Raw genomic sequence first — 12,504 nt, forward strand, 5'->3', positions numbered from 1 at the left:
CATAACTTAGACTAGTTTGTTATCTGAAAGTGTTTTAAAGTGTCTTTTACATACAAGTTATGGTATTGTTCTCGGTTTGGTGGTCCCCAGTGCCATCTCCCCAAGTTCAGAAGCATATCTAACGATCTGTTGGCTCAGCACTATTTTGGTGACGAAAAAGGTTGCGTGTCCGGATTGGCCACTTGTGGACTCTGGGGCTGGGTCATTTGAATGATAATATCTCGGGCCGACAGAATTATGGCCAGAATGAGGATACTGGTTATGTCGTGATATAATATTCTATAATAACTAAGCATCGATTTAAACTAAAAGCCACCAAACTGTCTCAGCCGCCTGCCACGTTCTTCTATTTTAGGTAACTGTGTGAAGTTCAAGGAACTTGCTGACGCACGTCTCGTATACTCATTCTGTCAAATAGGAGGTGAAACTTTGAATTTTCAGCTCTGCCGGTGTTCTAGAAGACACTGATGTTTTATTTTTGGGACTGACATTTCACCTGACAAGCGGAGCATTTATTTAGACATGTGATAAATATTACACTGAATACCATTAACCTCCCAAAAGAAATTTTTCAGAAATGCTAATCTGCTTAAAAATGCTTATACTTTCAATGAAAGTCTGTGACAGAAAAGAAAAGAAAAAAGCAACAGAATTTTAAAAGAAAGACTTTTACTTTCGTTTTGCGAAGAACGTTCGTTGAAAATAAATAAATTCCCTCAAATACGCTTACCCAGACAAGTTTGGGGTTTTTTCAAGCCCAGCCTTTAATTCCTTGTTTAAACATATAAAAATACAAGTTATTATTTTATCTTTCCGCTTTCGATTCGCTTTAATGAACCCCTTTTCAAATAAACCGGACAATGAAATTCATTCAACTCCATAAAGAAATGTTCCATCTTTTCGATTGCATATTCATGATGCAAACATGCTTTTTTTTGCACACTATCTCAGGTCTTATGAAACTTTTATAAGCACGCTAATCTCGTTTAGGATACATACTGAAAATACCCAAAACAAGAATTCAAATAAATTCCTCATTAATTACACACGTCAGCAGAAGCCACAAACCAACAGACAAACTTATCAAGATTATCAAGACAGTCCTTTTTCATGGGCTTTAAAAATAGAAACATTTTAGATCAGAACACCATACAGGAATGCTCTTAAAATTGATTAATCCCATAAAACTGGACAAGTTAATCCAGCAGAAGTCGTTGAGAATGTTTAAGCCCAATTTGTGTTAAGTGCCATAAAAATTGTTCTATATCGAAAATAAAATCGTCATGTCCATAAAGTTTAAATGAGCCCCCACAAAGCCCGACCTTCATGGACCCCATCAATATTTTAGATGACCAGCAGCACCAACAAAACTTCAAAAAAAAAGAGTGGTTTTGAGGAAAGTTTGCGTGTGGCAAACAGTAATCAATCTAATGGCTTTGCTTATTGATTATAAACAGTTTATTTTTGAGACTTTTGCGTAATCGCAGGCCCAAACTCTCATTTTCGATTTTAGATTTTCTTATCCCCCCAAAAATAAATACCTCCGACCACTTTTAATTTCAATGTGTATAAGCGTTCATTGACGCTCGATTTGATTGAAAATATTATGCAAAATGTTTCTTTGTGGCCAAAGCGATGGCAATTAATCTCTGGCCAGCGCCTAAGAACAGGTATATTGCCTTTTGTTAATGAAGCTTCGTCTCGGTCTGAAAGTTAACTTCAAATTCTGGTTCTTCTCATCAAGTTTTACTGTATGTTGTGATGGCAGCATTTTATGCAAATGGAAAATCTTGAAACCTCTTTAAACAAATTAAGCAAAAATGTATTCTTTTTTTTAATATAATGTATTAAATCAATATATTAATTTAAGTGGTTTGGTGATGAATATTTGTATAAATTAAGTAAGACATATGTATACTTTAGCCACATTATAAATAATTATTATTTTTGTCCACGCTAATTTCCCTTGAACATTTTTTAATTAGCCTGTCTCTTAAATCACTTGTAATCAGCGACTTGCTTCCACAGGGGATTTCGAAGCTGTCCGTCAATCAAATTCAAATGCAAAGCAGAAGAACCATGAACAAAAAATCCGAGCAGCGAAAACTCGACAATTTTCACACAGTCAGTAAGATTAAGCCACCTTACTTCAGAGTTCTTAATCCGTTCCGTGTAATAAGTGAAGTAAGCCGATTTGTTTGTCAATCTAACGGCAAGTGAGGTCACCAAAACTGGATGTAGAGGTTCCTCACTCTCGATATGGTGACCATAACAAAATCCGTAAATAAATTTGCGTTTAGCACATATTTTTGTGCAGTTTTCTACCAAGGCCATTCGACTGAGTCAGTCAGTCATGAGGCATGGGGCATCCGGTTTGAATCGACTTCGTTTTGCGCTAATCAGATCTGTAGCGAATGTGCACGCTAATCCATCCATCAATTCGAACTATCTTCGTTCAGATTTCACGCTTTAGCAAGTCCTCACAATCGCTCAAAAGATCCATTTTTCTTTCTGTCTCTTCCCTGAATGTCTTTGCCGCCAAGTCGGGTCTCAAAATCGTGGGTGGGGTTTTTTTCTGATCGATATATCTTACCACCTGTTTCACTAATTATGCCTTTATAAGCCAGACAAATTAATATATTTTATTTTGTTATGGTTACCATTTAAAATACTTTTTAAGTGCCCGAGTGAGTCGAGTCAAATATGTTGTTGACAAAATGATCTAATAGTTTTGTGGGTTTTTGGAACGTATGAGTGACTTTAAGCCTTCGCAGATTATATATTTTATTCCATAGTATTTTAAATGCACCATTAATCAAGTATGTTTGAGTCGTAAACTTAAGGCATTTGAAAGTTACCCTTGTCAATGATCGATTGATCAATTAAGTACAGGATTTTTTAAGTGTAGCATGTTAAAATATCTCTAAAACTAAATTAAACTATTAATTTCCGATATGACAGCAACCGTTCTGAATTGTGCTTTTAGTGCCGAACTCAAGTAAGAGTTATGGCTAATTTAAATATTAGTAAGATGGAAAAAGGGAATAGTTTGTACTTTGAACGGCCGTTCACAATTTTTTTTACGTGCCCTTGATAACATTCTTACAACACCATAACCTGAGTTATAAATTTAAAGTAGCATGTTGCTTAATAATTAAAACGGTTGAACTTATATTACTTAACCAATAAAAATTGCTAAATATACATTAAATCTATGGCAATTCTGTCTGGCTTTTTTGTTGAGATACCTTTATTTCATCAATCAAAAACAAATAGTTGAGCACAAAAGATAACTACGAAATCGTTGGGTTGACACATTGTGCAGCCCACAATCCGTTGGCATATCAATTGTTACTCCAGTAAACTGATGCATATCCGAATCTGTTGCCTCAGCTGCTACAAAAGCTGACAACAAAAAGTTTGTTTGGTTTTCCCAAAATGCAAACGCCATGGGAAAACTAAGTCGAATGCACCAATGCGACTGGTGACGAGATTCATTGTTGCGGGCATCGGTTTAAACCCCAAGCTGCCTTGAACTCGCTCAAAAGATGCATTCAGCTGTTGTATACAATAAAAACTTTATTATTCTTCGCTTTAGCTAAATGTCGTTTGTACATAAAAAATGTTACAAATATTATTGTATATGGGGGTAAAGGACGGATGTATTGCTTTTAATACGTTGCTAAATTCTTGGTTTAGAATATGTTACAAATACAAATTTTGTGCAAAAGATGAACAGTTACTAATACATACTAGTTGTTTCATACCTTTAAAAGAAGGTAATATTCGAGTAGAAAAGATAGTGGTCGGAATTCGCTTAGCTTTCTCTGGGCTCTTAATTAAGGCACTAGCTTAGCAGAAGTTTATGCAATCCAATGGGTCTTTTTGGGGTCATCGCAGGTCGGTCGGTCAGGTATCTAACAATAATTTGTTTATAGGCACTATAAACTATACCAAAATAGTTCTCTCTAATTAAGGCACGAGTGTAATATTTCGTTGCTAGTTTCAACTAGCCTGCGACTTTGCAAAAAAAAAGTAGTTACAACTGTTGAGGGGGGACGGCAGTTGTCTCTGGGCGTTAATTGAGCGAAAATTGATATGCAAATATTGTAGAATACTCTACATGAACATGAGTCATCTGGTTGAGCGTGTTCGTTTGATGGTAGCAGTGCGAATTATGCGGTTTTCATTCGAAAAAAAACATTCAGTCTTCGTTTGGAACTGATCTTGTCGATTGGATGGATGATTAATAAGTACCAAAAACTGAAAGCTTGTGATGCGGTGTGGCTGTCAATTGCATAAACTTTTTTAACTAAAAACTATATTTACAGTCGAACTTCTACAAATTAAACTTCCTTTTAATTGTTAAGCGGCAAACAAATAAATACTTTGTTAAGCTTATTATCATGTTTTTTGATTAAATACTTTTTTAAAACAAAATTTGTTGAAACTTAAAAAAGAAAAATTTTAGGATTTTAAATAAATAATTTTGGTTTACGATTGCCTCAGAAGTCTCTGAAGGTATTTCAAAATTTGTCTAAAAGTATGCTGTTGAAACTAGAATTTAGTCTTTCGTCATTTGAACATTAAACTCCTTTTTAAGGTTTTTTAACTACTAAAAAATTAGGGATTCTGGTGAGTTAAATACAAAAATTGTTCTAGCAGAAAACTTAGTTTCAAAATGTTAACTTTCTGAAATTTTCACTTTGGAAGTTTCGTCTTGGAGAAGTTCGACTGTAATGATTAGGCTGAGAATTCATCGTGGGGACGGAATGTTTTAGTGTTACTCTCCTCTTAATTTGCTCGTAGTTTCTGTGTTTTGCTTGGTGCATGTGTGCCAGTGGCTGGGACTGAAAGAAACAATGCAAGAAGGTTAACCCAATGACCCTGACTTGGATATAGCCAAATACTCACCGGCGACTATCCGCGCACCAGCTCGAATCGCGTCTGCGACTCTTTGAACTGAATCCGCTTCCTGTGCTGCACATGGGCTTCACTGAGGAACAAAGTGGCCGCCACCAGGGTGAACACTGTACCCACACAGGCCAGGATGAAGGACCAACCAAACCAGTTGTTCGCATGCTCCGGCATCCAGCCATTTCGGTTGCCGAATCCAGCAAAAACTATCACCGCAATGGCTGCACTCACTCCGGATCCCAGGAGCACATAGCCCACTGATCGGATGAGTGTGATGAAGTGCTTCTGATCAGGTCCAGCGCACAGGAAGAAGATCAGCACACCGATGGCAGACAATAGCATCCCGATGAAGGCCAGGGTGTAAAAGAACTGAGTGGCTATCATGAAGGCGGGCAGCAGGAATCCCCGGATCTCGTCGTAGCCCGTGGTGAATGGGTCGTATACCCAGCGGCAGCCCACGAAGAACCTCCGCTGGCTGTCGTCATTCACATCCGGCAGCGACCGGAAGCAGTGCACCCACAATCCCAGGCGGTCCAGCTTGGCGCCCGTGATGCGGTAATCGCTGACCAACCAACTGGGCGTTGCAAATGCAATCACAATGAAGGCAAAGGCAAACACGAAGACGCCAACGCCACAGCTTCCGGATAAAGTGCGCCTCTTCATGTTCACCGTGTGGACGTTTTGGGTTTGGCTGGTGGGCAGGTGCTCCTGGGAATCCTCGCGTGCAATGTGGGAAGATTTTCGCATCCTTTGCTTGGGAAATTCTATGGGAATTTCGCTGGTTTCCTCGTTGTTTGTTTGGCTTGATGGCTGTTTGGGTGTGACTGCAGTGTGACCGCGTAATTGTAAGAAAAATATACCGTCCGGGTCTCAAAAAATACTTTTATACCATTTGTTTAAAAATATAACACAAATGTATCTGGGGTATTCCCTTAATTTTGCAAAACTGTGCCAATGAAGTTGAATTTTTGAAAATGTTTCGCCGATTACTTTAGTAAAATGTAATCATTATTTTAAAATTGTATACGTAACAGTATCTGTAAAAGAATGTCCAGAGATAAAAATTTTAACATGGGTGGGTTCAATATATACAAACACCATGGTCGGAATTTGTTAGTGATTTTGAATACGGGACTCCTAAATCCCGAATAAAGCACAAACTTAGTTTTAAAATATACCATTCTGGTTATATTGTCGATAAAAACTTATATTTAAAAGGCCTATCCATTGGAAAAGCTAATGTGCGTTGTGATAATCCGGAAGACATTATCTCCTTAATAGAAATCCACCTAATTAAGGGCAGCCACCGCCTTGCTGGCGGCATCGTCCAAATCACTGGCAGTTTGAATAGGCAGACCGGAATTCTTCAATATTTCGCGAGCCTGGTTCACATTGGTCCCCTCCAGCCGCACCACCAGTGGAACATTTAGTTGCAACTTCTTGGAGGCGGCCACAATGCCGTTGGCTATAGTTGCACAATTCACAATTCCGCCAAAAACATTAACCAGGATTCCCTTGACCTTTGGATCAGCGGTGAGGATCTCGAAGGCTTTGGCCACCTGATCCTCCTTGACGCCACCTCCGACATCCAGGAAGTTGGCGGGCTCGCCGCCATTCAGCTTGATGATGTCCATGGTGGCCATGGCCAAACCAGCGCCATTCACCAAACATCCAATATTTCCATCCATGGCGACGTAGTTGAGGTTGTACTTGGCCGCCTCAACTTCCCGGGGATCGGATTCCTCCTCGGTGACATCCATCGCGAAGATATCCTTCTGACGGAACTGGGCATTGTCATCAAAGTTGAGCTTGGCATCAACCGAGATGACTTCTCCCTTGTCCGTCTCCGCCAGCGGATTGATCTCAATCTGTACGGCATCCACAGCCTTGAAGAGAGTGTAGAGCTTTTGAATTTCCTCGGCGCAACGCTTCACCGAGTCTCCCTTGAACTCCAAAAACTTGGCCACCTCCAAGAGCGTCGCCTCTGGAATGGGTTTATCAATGCTCAGCGGAACAGTCTTAATTTTCTCCGGCGTTTCCTCGGCCACCGCCTCGATATCCATGCCTCCAGCGGGAGAGGCGATGAGCACGGGGCCATTGTGCTCCCGATCCAACAAGATGCAGAGGTAGGTCTCCCGGGTGATGTTGATACTGCGCGCCACCATGACCTTATTGACCAGAATTCCCGATTTGGGCGTTTGCTTCGTTATCAGCCGGTTTCCTATCATCTGCTTGGTGAGCGAAAGCACCTCGCTCTTGCTGCCAAAAGTACAAACAATTATATTAGCTCGCCTTATCTGATTTGTCTTTAAAGTCTGTTCTGGATTTCACAGATATCAAATTTTAAATGTTATTCAATTATATTAAATTTGTTTATTTGATTTGCCTGTTCGCATTATGAATTAAGCTGAGATTTTCTTATTAAAATTTAACTTCTTTCTTTTTACAATAAGTTTTTCAGCTGTTTGCGATTTGAAAATTAAAAAAAAAATTTTTTTACTTGGACATTTTTAATAATTACTAAAATTTTCTAAATTTTTACAATAAGTTTTTCAGCTGTTTGCGGTTTGAAAATAAAAAAAAAATGTTAAAAACTTGGACATTTTTAATAATTATTAAAATTTTCTAAATTTTGAATTTTTACTTTTTTTTACGTTTGGACTATCGTTTATGGCAGTATTTAACTTTTAAGTTTTAAATAAAGGGATGGAAACAACTTTTAAATCATAAATTGATAAAATCAAATACAGCACATAACTATAGCATATTTTTGAAATTTGTTTCATATAAAAGCTTAAAAGCAAATGCTTTCTATAAGCAAATTTTTATATATATATGAAATTAAATTGAAATATGAAAATCGGAGTATCTTACTTAGAAGTGATATGGACGCCGCCTTTGAAACCGTTGTCGAAAGTTCCCTTACCACGCCCACCGGCCAGAATCTGCGCCTTCACCACATATTCGGGGCATTCTGAAAAAGCATTGAACATCAATTAGCCGAGAGATTACATAAACGCCCGGCATGGTTCCTCTACTTACCAAAAGTCTTGACGACTTCCGTATCTGCCTTGGAGTTATCCAAAACCTTGAACTGCTGGATGGCCACTCCGTATTTCTGGAGGAGATCCTTGCTCTGAAACTCCAAGAGATTCAGATGGCGCACGGGAACCTATCATCGAAAGATAAACAAAGCGAAGGCAAAGGTCAACAACTCAACTTCTCTTTTGTGAAGAGTTCGGAACATATGTTCAAGAAACCTTATGAACGATTTGACGGGCTGTGGCTGCTGCTTTCAGTAGAAAGGACATCTTGGCTGTACTTCTGTGGTAACTGGCTTTCTTGCCTATATTTTTATTAATTTATTTTTATAGGCGGCCCACTTTGTCGGCAATAATTGTTTAAAAACACAACCAAAAGTCACCGCACGATGCTTATCACAAATCAATGTGACCAAATGACATGAAAATTGTTATTGGAGTGTTTAAATATACCGGGAATATATCAAAGAAATCAGTTTAGATTTAAAATGAAAATTTAAATCATATTTATAACAAGTTTTGTTTTTGAGAGTGTCAAATAAATCAATAAATTGTAATGCTTAAGAGACCTTGCCGATCTTTAATAGTTTGCTCGTTCAATAATTATGTTTTCCAGCTATCCAAATATATCATTTTTTCAAGCGAAATTACTTTCCTTTATGTTAAGATAGTTTTTACTGGTGCTAATATTTACAAAACAAAGATAAAAAGGATTGCAAGAAGAATTAAAGGCTTGTTAAATTTAAAAGATTGATATTATGATTATGGGCAAGAGATTTTTAAAAACAATATCATTAAATATAATAATATTATTTTTTTCTGTTATTTTGTAGTTGTCAATAAACAGCCGTTAATTCATATACTTACTATATTTAAAATTTCTAAATTCCGTGTTCTCATAGTTTTTTTAAAAATACCGAAACGCATTATCTTAAACGGTCACATTACTGCAATCAGCTGCTTATCACACCTGGCTTTGTGTACTTTTTTTTGGCTCAGTGGTCAGCGAAGAATGACGAATAACTTCATTAAATGAATAACCTGAGTGAGATGGAAGCCGAAGTAACCATGCAGGAGCATCCAGTGCACGAATCACTGCCCCAAATCCCAGTAGTCACCTCGGTGACCTGTTGTTTCGTACTGGCGTTTCTCTACGTGGGTAGCCTCTACATTTGGAGCACAAAACACAACAGGGATCATCCAACGACGATTAAGCGAAGATTCGCTAGTGTCTCCATGGTTATGATGGTGGCCCCTTTTTTTGTATATTTCTTCTCGTCGCCGGAACTCCTTAGCCGAGAGCCATTTCCCAAGTTGTTGGGATTCCGTTTGGAAGGATTATGGCAGGCGGTGGTCATTCCCTACGGTCTGACGGTGCTTCTATTTATAGGACCCATCTTTGTCAACATGCAGAACGAGTCCATACGCTCATACTTTGGTTTGTAGTATTTTATATATAAAATATAATTAATAATGTGTTAACTCACAAAATGTTTCCGAAATTTTGACTCCCAGTTGCAAAGAACTTTGTATGTTCTTTTATGTTCGTTATTATTTTAAAAGTTATTAAAAAAATGAGTAGGGTCCATTGAAGTCTTACGGCCTTATTTGTACAACGAATAGGTTGAAAAAATAACCTTAATCTTTAAAATATTTAAAAATTCAGAACTTAATTTAAATTGAAAATGTTCTATGCAGTTACACATGAACCGAATTAGAACTCACATATTTATTTATATTTTAGATCTCGATTACTGGAAAGGATCCTTTAACAGCATCATCTGGGTGCGCAACCATGTGATGGCTCCGCTGAGCGAGGAGTTTGTGTTCCGCGCCTGCATGATGCCTTTAATCCTGCAGAGTTTTTCGCCCTTGGTCGCCGTTTTTATAACGCCGCTTTTCTTTGGAGTGGCCCATTTGCATCACATAGCCGAGCGATTAAGTTTGGGAGTGGAGCTAAGCACGGCCTTATTGATTGGATTGTTCCAGTTCATCTACACCACGTTGTTTGGATTTTATTCCGCTTTTCTATTTGCCCGAACGGGTCATGTGGTGGCCCCGATTTTGGTGCACGCATTTTGCAACCATATGGGTCTACCAGATCTGCAGGATCTGTGGCAGCAAGATCTTTGGCGTCGAGTGGTGGCAATCGCCCTCTATATAGCTGGATTCGCTGGGTGGACTTTCCTGCTTCCGTTGGCTACCGTTCCTTCGATATATCAAAACACTCTCTACTGGAATGTATAATGCAAATATCAAATTGGACAGTTCCATTTATAGGACAGTTCCATTTATTTGCCGCTGCCATATAAGAAGCTAAAGCTGTATGTACATAATATTCTTGTATGTATCATGTTTAGGTATAAATTGCATATCAAACCAAGCTGACTGCTCACATAACATAAACACGTATTTGCTTACGAAACATGTCTTCCGTTTAGAAGCCAATATAAAAACTAGGAAAAACGGAAATATAAAATTTAAATGCATTTGTAGATCTATTGTTTTTATGGTAGTTATTAAATTTGTTAGTCCCATGTCAAATATTTGCTTGGGACTTAAAAAACGAATGTAGTTGCAATATTTAATGTTTCGTTATTTTACTTAAAAGAAAATCTGAAATATAAGAGCTGTATTTTTGATTTGTTTTATTTCACTCAGTCAATTATATTTCTTTTCAGTGATTTTTTTGAAAACTGTTTTTATTAAATAGTTAATTGTTTAACTAGATTTTCTAAATTTTTATTTATTCTTATGAATAAATTCTAAAAGGATAAAATGTATTTAAACCGTAAAGATTATAGTTTAAATTTAAATTGTTCGCGGGATGGAGTGGTTCCGGTTCCACCTTTGATTCCCCTGGTTCCGCGGAACTACGCACAAGAATGCTGATATTTTTCGGTATTATTCAACGTTACTCAATACTCGTTACAGATGGATAAACATCGATAACTCCTACCAAACGTCGATGCCATCGGTAATTCACCACCTCTATTTTGGTAGCATTGGTAAATATGTGATGATTTTAAACGACGCACAACAAACGATCAACTAAGCAAGACGAAAACAGCGAGCCCAGCGCCAAAAGGCCCAAGGAGAGGTAATCGCACGGAATACATACCTCCGTAAGACCGGTAACAACAGCTCCGTCGACTGCTGACGTTTTTGGTCTTTGCCCAGGATTACGGTTGATATTAATTATAGAACAATTAAGACTAACCTCGACCCCCCCGGGTTTTTCCTGGGTCTTACTTTTGCAGGCCTTTGCGCGGAAGACCACGTCAACTCGCGAATAGAACCCTTGAAAACACACACCCACCCGCACACAGAATGTATTGCCTACAATGCCTGCTACCCGTATTACTGATACCGAAACCCACGAATCCGGCCCTTATGGAAACCCACGTGATGTTCATAGTGCTGTACCTGGTGGGGTTCTTCCTGGAGCGGAAGCCCTGCACCATCTGCAGCCTGGTATTCCTCACAGCCGTGTCACTCATATGCTACAGTGGCGTCGGGAACTGCATATTTTGGGGGAACTGCGAGGGTCACCAATGTGAGAATGGCTAGAAGATCATCCCTGCCCATTATAGTTTCCCCCAAGTAGTCATAGTCAACGAAGAGATAAAGTGCTAATAATAATAATTAGATACCTTACTTTGGAATTACGTTCGCGTTGTTACAGCTTTACATCCTAGAAATCAGATAAACCGGAGAAGAGTAGGCGGAGAAGAGGGATCCGGGAACTTAACTAAATCGGTGAAATCAGTGATACAAGTGATGAGTGAGTCCGACCAGGAACAAAGATTGTGTGTTTAGATCCATTCATATTATTTCCAGCTCCCCACATGTTTCCTTCATAATTCTTTTGGTTATGAACTGTAATTGTATTCAAGAGTGTGTTTTGTTTTTAAGGCTTAGACGAATTTAGTTTTAACGAGAGAAAGCGCTACGAAAACGTATTGTACATCACCCCACCCAAAAAAAAAACCCTTCAAATCAAAGTAACCCCTACCTACCCCACTTGTCAATGCAACTTACGATAAGTCATATACGTTATATATATATATATATATATATATATTACAAAAAGTAATTGTAAAAAAAAAATTATGAAAAATCCAACAATTTCACTGCGCATCCTTGCTGAGCCAACGGAATACACTGACAACGGTTGTAATTACCCTGTCTTCTGCACGTGCAAACACTGTATATACAAGCATATAACTTACACAGTTCAAAACATATATTATATACATAAACTGTAAACGAGAGACAAGCACAAAAATGTAAAAACGAGGAAATTGCGGGAGATTAAAACATATACAAATAATATTGTTCGATTTTTGCGAGTTTGTATGATTTCAGCGGTATCTCAAAAACCAAAGCGTGTCTGGAAAGGTATTGAAATAAAATTTAAATGATGCTAAAGCTCAAGAGGTGTTTGCTCAAATAATTTTAAAATATCGGGGGACAAACAAATACCTATATAAGTCTTGTGTCAACTTGACTTTTTAGGGAATTTTAATTTTCAGAATGGTTTCTT

The 12,504-nt window shown here is 38.1% G+C and overlaps 4 protein-coding genes across 6 annotated transcripts; 2 read left to right on the top strand and 2 right to left on the bottom strand.

Moving 5' to 3' along the window:
- Window positions 1-3,559: 3,559 nt before the first annotated feature.
- On the bottom strand, window positions 3,560-5,755 carry LOC128258603 (uncharacterized). Its single transcript, XM_052990308.1, has 2 exons — window positions 4,915-5,755; window positions 3,560-4,850 (listed from the first exon to the last, which is right to left on the bottom strand). The coding sequence occupies exon 1, from the start codon at window positions 5,662-5,664 to the stop codon at window positions 4,921-4,923; it is 744 nt and encodes a 247-aa protein (XP_052846268.1). The 5' UTR covers window positions 5,665-5,755; the 3' UTR covers window positions 3,560-4,850; window positions 4,915-4,920.
- Window positions 5,756-6,078: 323 nt separating this feature from the next.
- On the bottom strand, window positions 6,079-8,376 carry LOC128258891 (succinate--CoA ligase [GDP-forming] subunit beta, mitochondrial). The gene is made up of 4 exons (XM_052990868.1): window positions 8,178-8,376; window positions 7,960-8,089; window positions 7,792-7,891; window positions 6,079-7,176 (listed from the first exon to the last, which is right to left on the bottom strand). The coding sequence occupies exons 1-4, from the start codon at window positions 8,226-8,228 to the stop codon at window positions 6,207-6,209; spliced, it is 1,251 nt and encodes a 416-aa protein (XP_052846828.1). The 5' UTR covers window positions 8,229-8,376; the 3' UTR covers window positions 6,079-6,206.
- A 535-nt stretch (window positions 8,377-8,911) lies between these two features.
- LOC128258892 (CAAX prenyl protease 2) lies at window positions 8,912-11,003 on the top strand. 2 transcript variants are annotated; one of them, XR_008267999.1, is made up of 3 exons: window positions 8,912-9,396; window positions 9,703-10,282; window positions 10,893-11,003. XR_008267999.1 is itself a non-coding variant. In XM_052990869.1 (2 exons), exons 1-2 carry the CDS (start codon window positions 8,991-8,993, stop codon window positions 10,203-10,205), a joined length of 909 nt encoding a protein of 302 aa, XP_052846829.1. In that variant the 5' UTR covers window positions 8,912-8,990; the 3' UTR covers window positions 10,206-10,600. The 2 variants fall into 2 exon arrangements, 1 of the variants encoding a protein (XP_052846829.1); XM_052990869.1 differs by lacking the exon at window positions 10,893-11,003 and having other exon boundaries at window positions 9,703-10,600.
- LOC128258893 (bladder cancer-associated protein) lies at window positions 10,918-12,395 on the top strand. 2 transcript variants are annotated; one of them, XM_052990871.1, is made up of 2 exons: window positions 10,918-11,058; window positions 11,219-12,395. In XM_052990871.1, exon 2 carries the CDS (start codon window positions 11,289-11,291, stop codon window positions 11,526-11,528), a length of 240 nt encoding a protein of 79 aa, XP_052846831.1. In that variant the 5' UTR covers window positions 10,918-11,058; window positions 11,219-11,288; the 3' UTR covers window positions 11,529-12,395. The 2 variants fall into 2 exon arrangements, with proteins under 2 accessions (XP_052846831.1, XP_052846832.1); XM_052990872.1 differs by having other exon boundaries at window positions 10,968-11,092.
- Window positions 12,396-12,504: the final 109 nt, after the last annotated feature.

This window comes from Drosophila gunungcola (assembly GCF_025200985.1).
Source record: "Drosophila gunungcola strain Sukarami chromosome 3L unlocalized genomic scaffold, Dgunungcola_SK_2 000003F, whole genome shotgun sequence".
Taxonomy (NCBI): Eukaryota; Metazoa; Arthropoda; class Insecta; order Diptera; family Drosophilidae; genus Drosophila; species Drosophila gunungcola.

Bases quoted from the DNA above. Each gene is read 5' to 3' on its own strand.
- LOC128258603 (XM_052990308.1), bottom strand. From the start codon at position 5,664: ATGCGAAAATCTTCCCACATTGCACGCGAGGATTCCCAGGAGCACCTG.
- LOC128258891 (XM_052990868.1), bottom strand. From the start codon at position 8,228: ATGTCCTTTCTACTGAAAGCAGCAGCCACAGCCCGTCAAATCGTTCAT. The intron at 7,892-7,959 runs GTAAGTAGAGGA...ATGCTTTTTCAG, and splicing joins GGAAGTCGTCAAGACTTTTG to AATGCCCCGAATATGTGGTG. The intron at 7,177-7,791 runs GTAAGATACTCC...TACTTTTGGCAG, and splicing joins GGCGTCCATATCACTTCTAA to CAAGAGCGAGGTGCTTTCGC.
- LOC128258892 (XM_052990869.1), top strand. From the start codon at position 8,991: ATGAATAACCTGAGTGAGATGGAAGCCGAAGTAACCATGCAGGAGCAT. The intron at 9,397-9,702 runs GTTTGTAGTATT...TTTATATTTTAG, and splicing joins GTCCATACGCTCATACTTTG to ATCTCGATTACTGGAAAGGA.
- LOC128258893 (XM_052990871.1), top strand. From the start codon at position 11,289: ATGTATTGCCTACAATGCCTGCTACCCGTATTACTGATACCGAAACCC.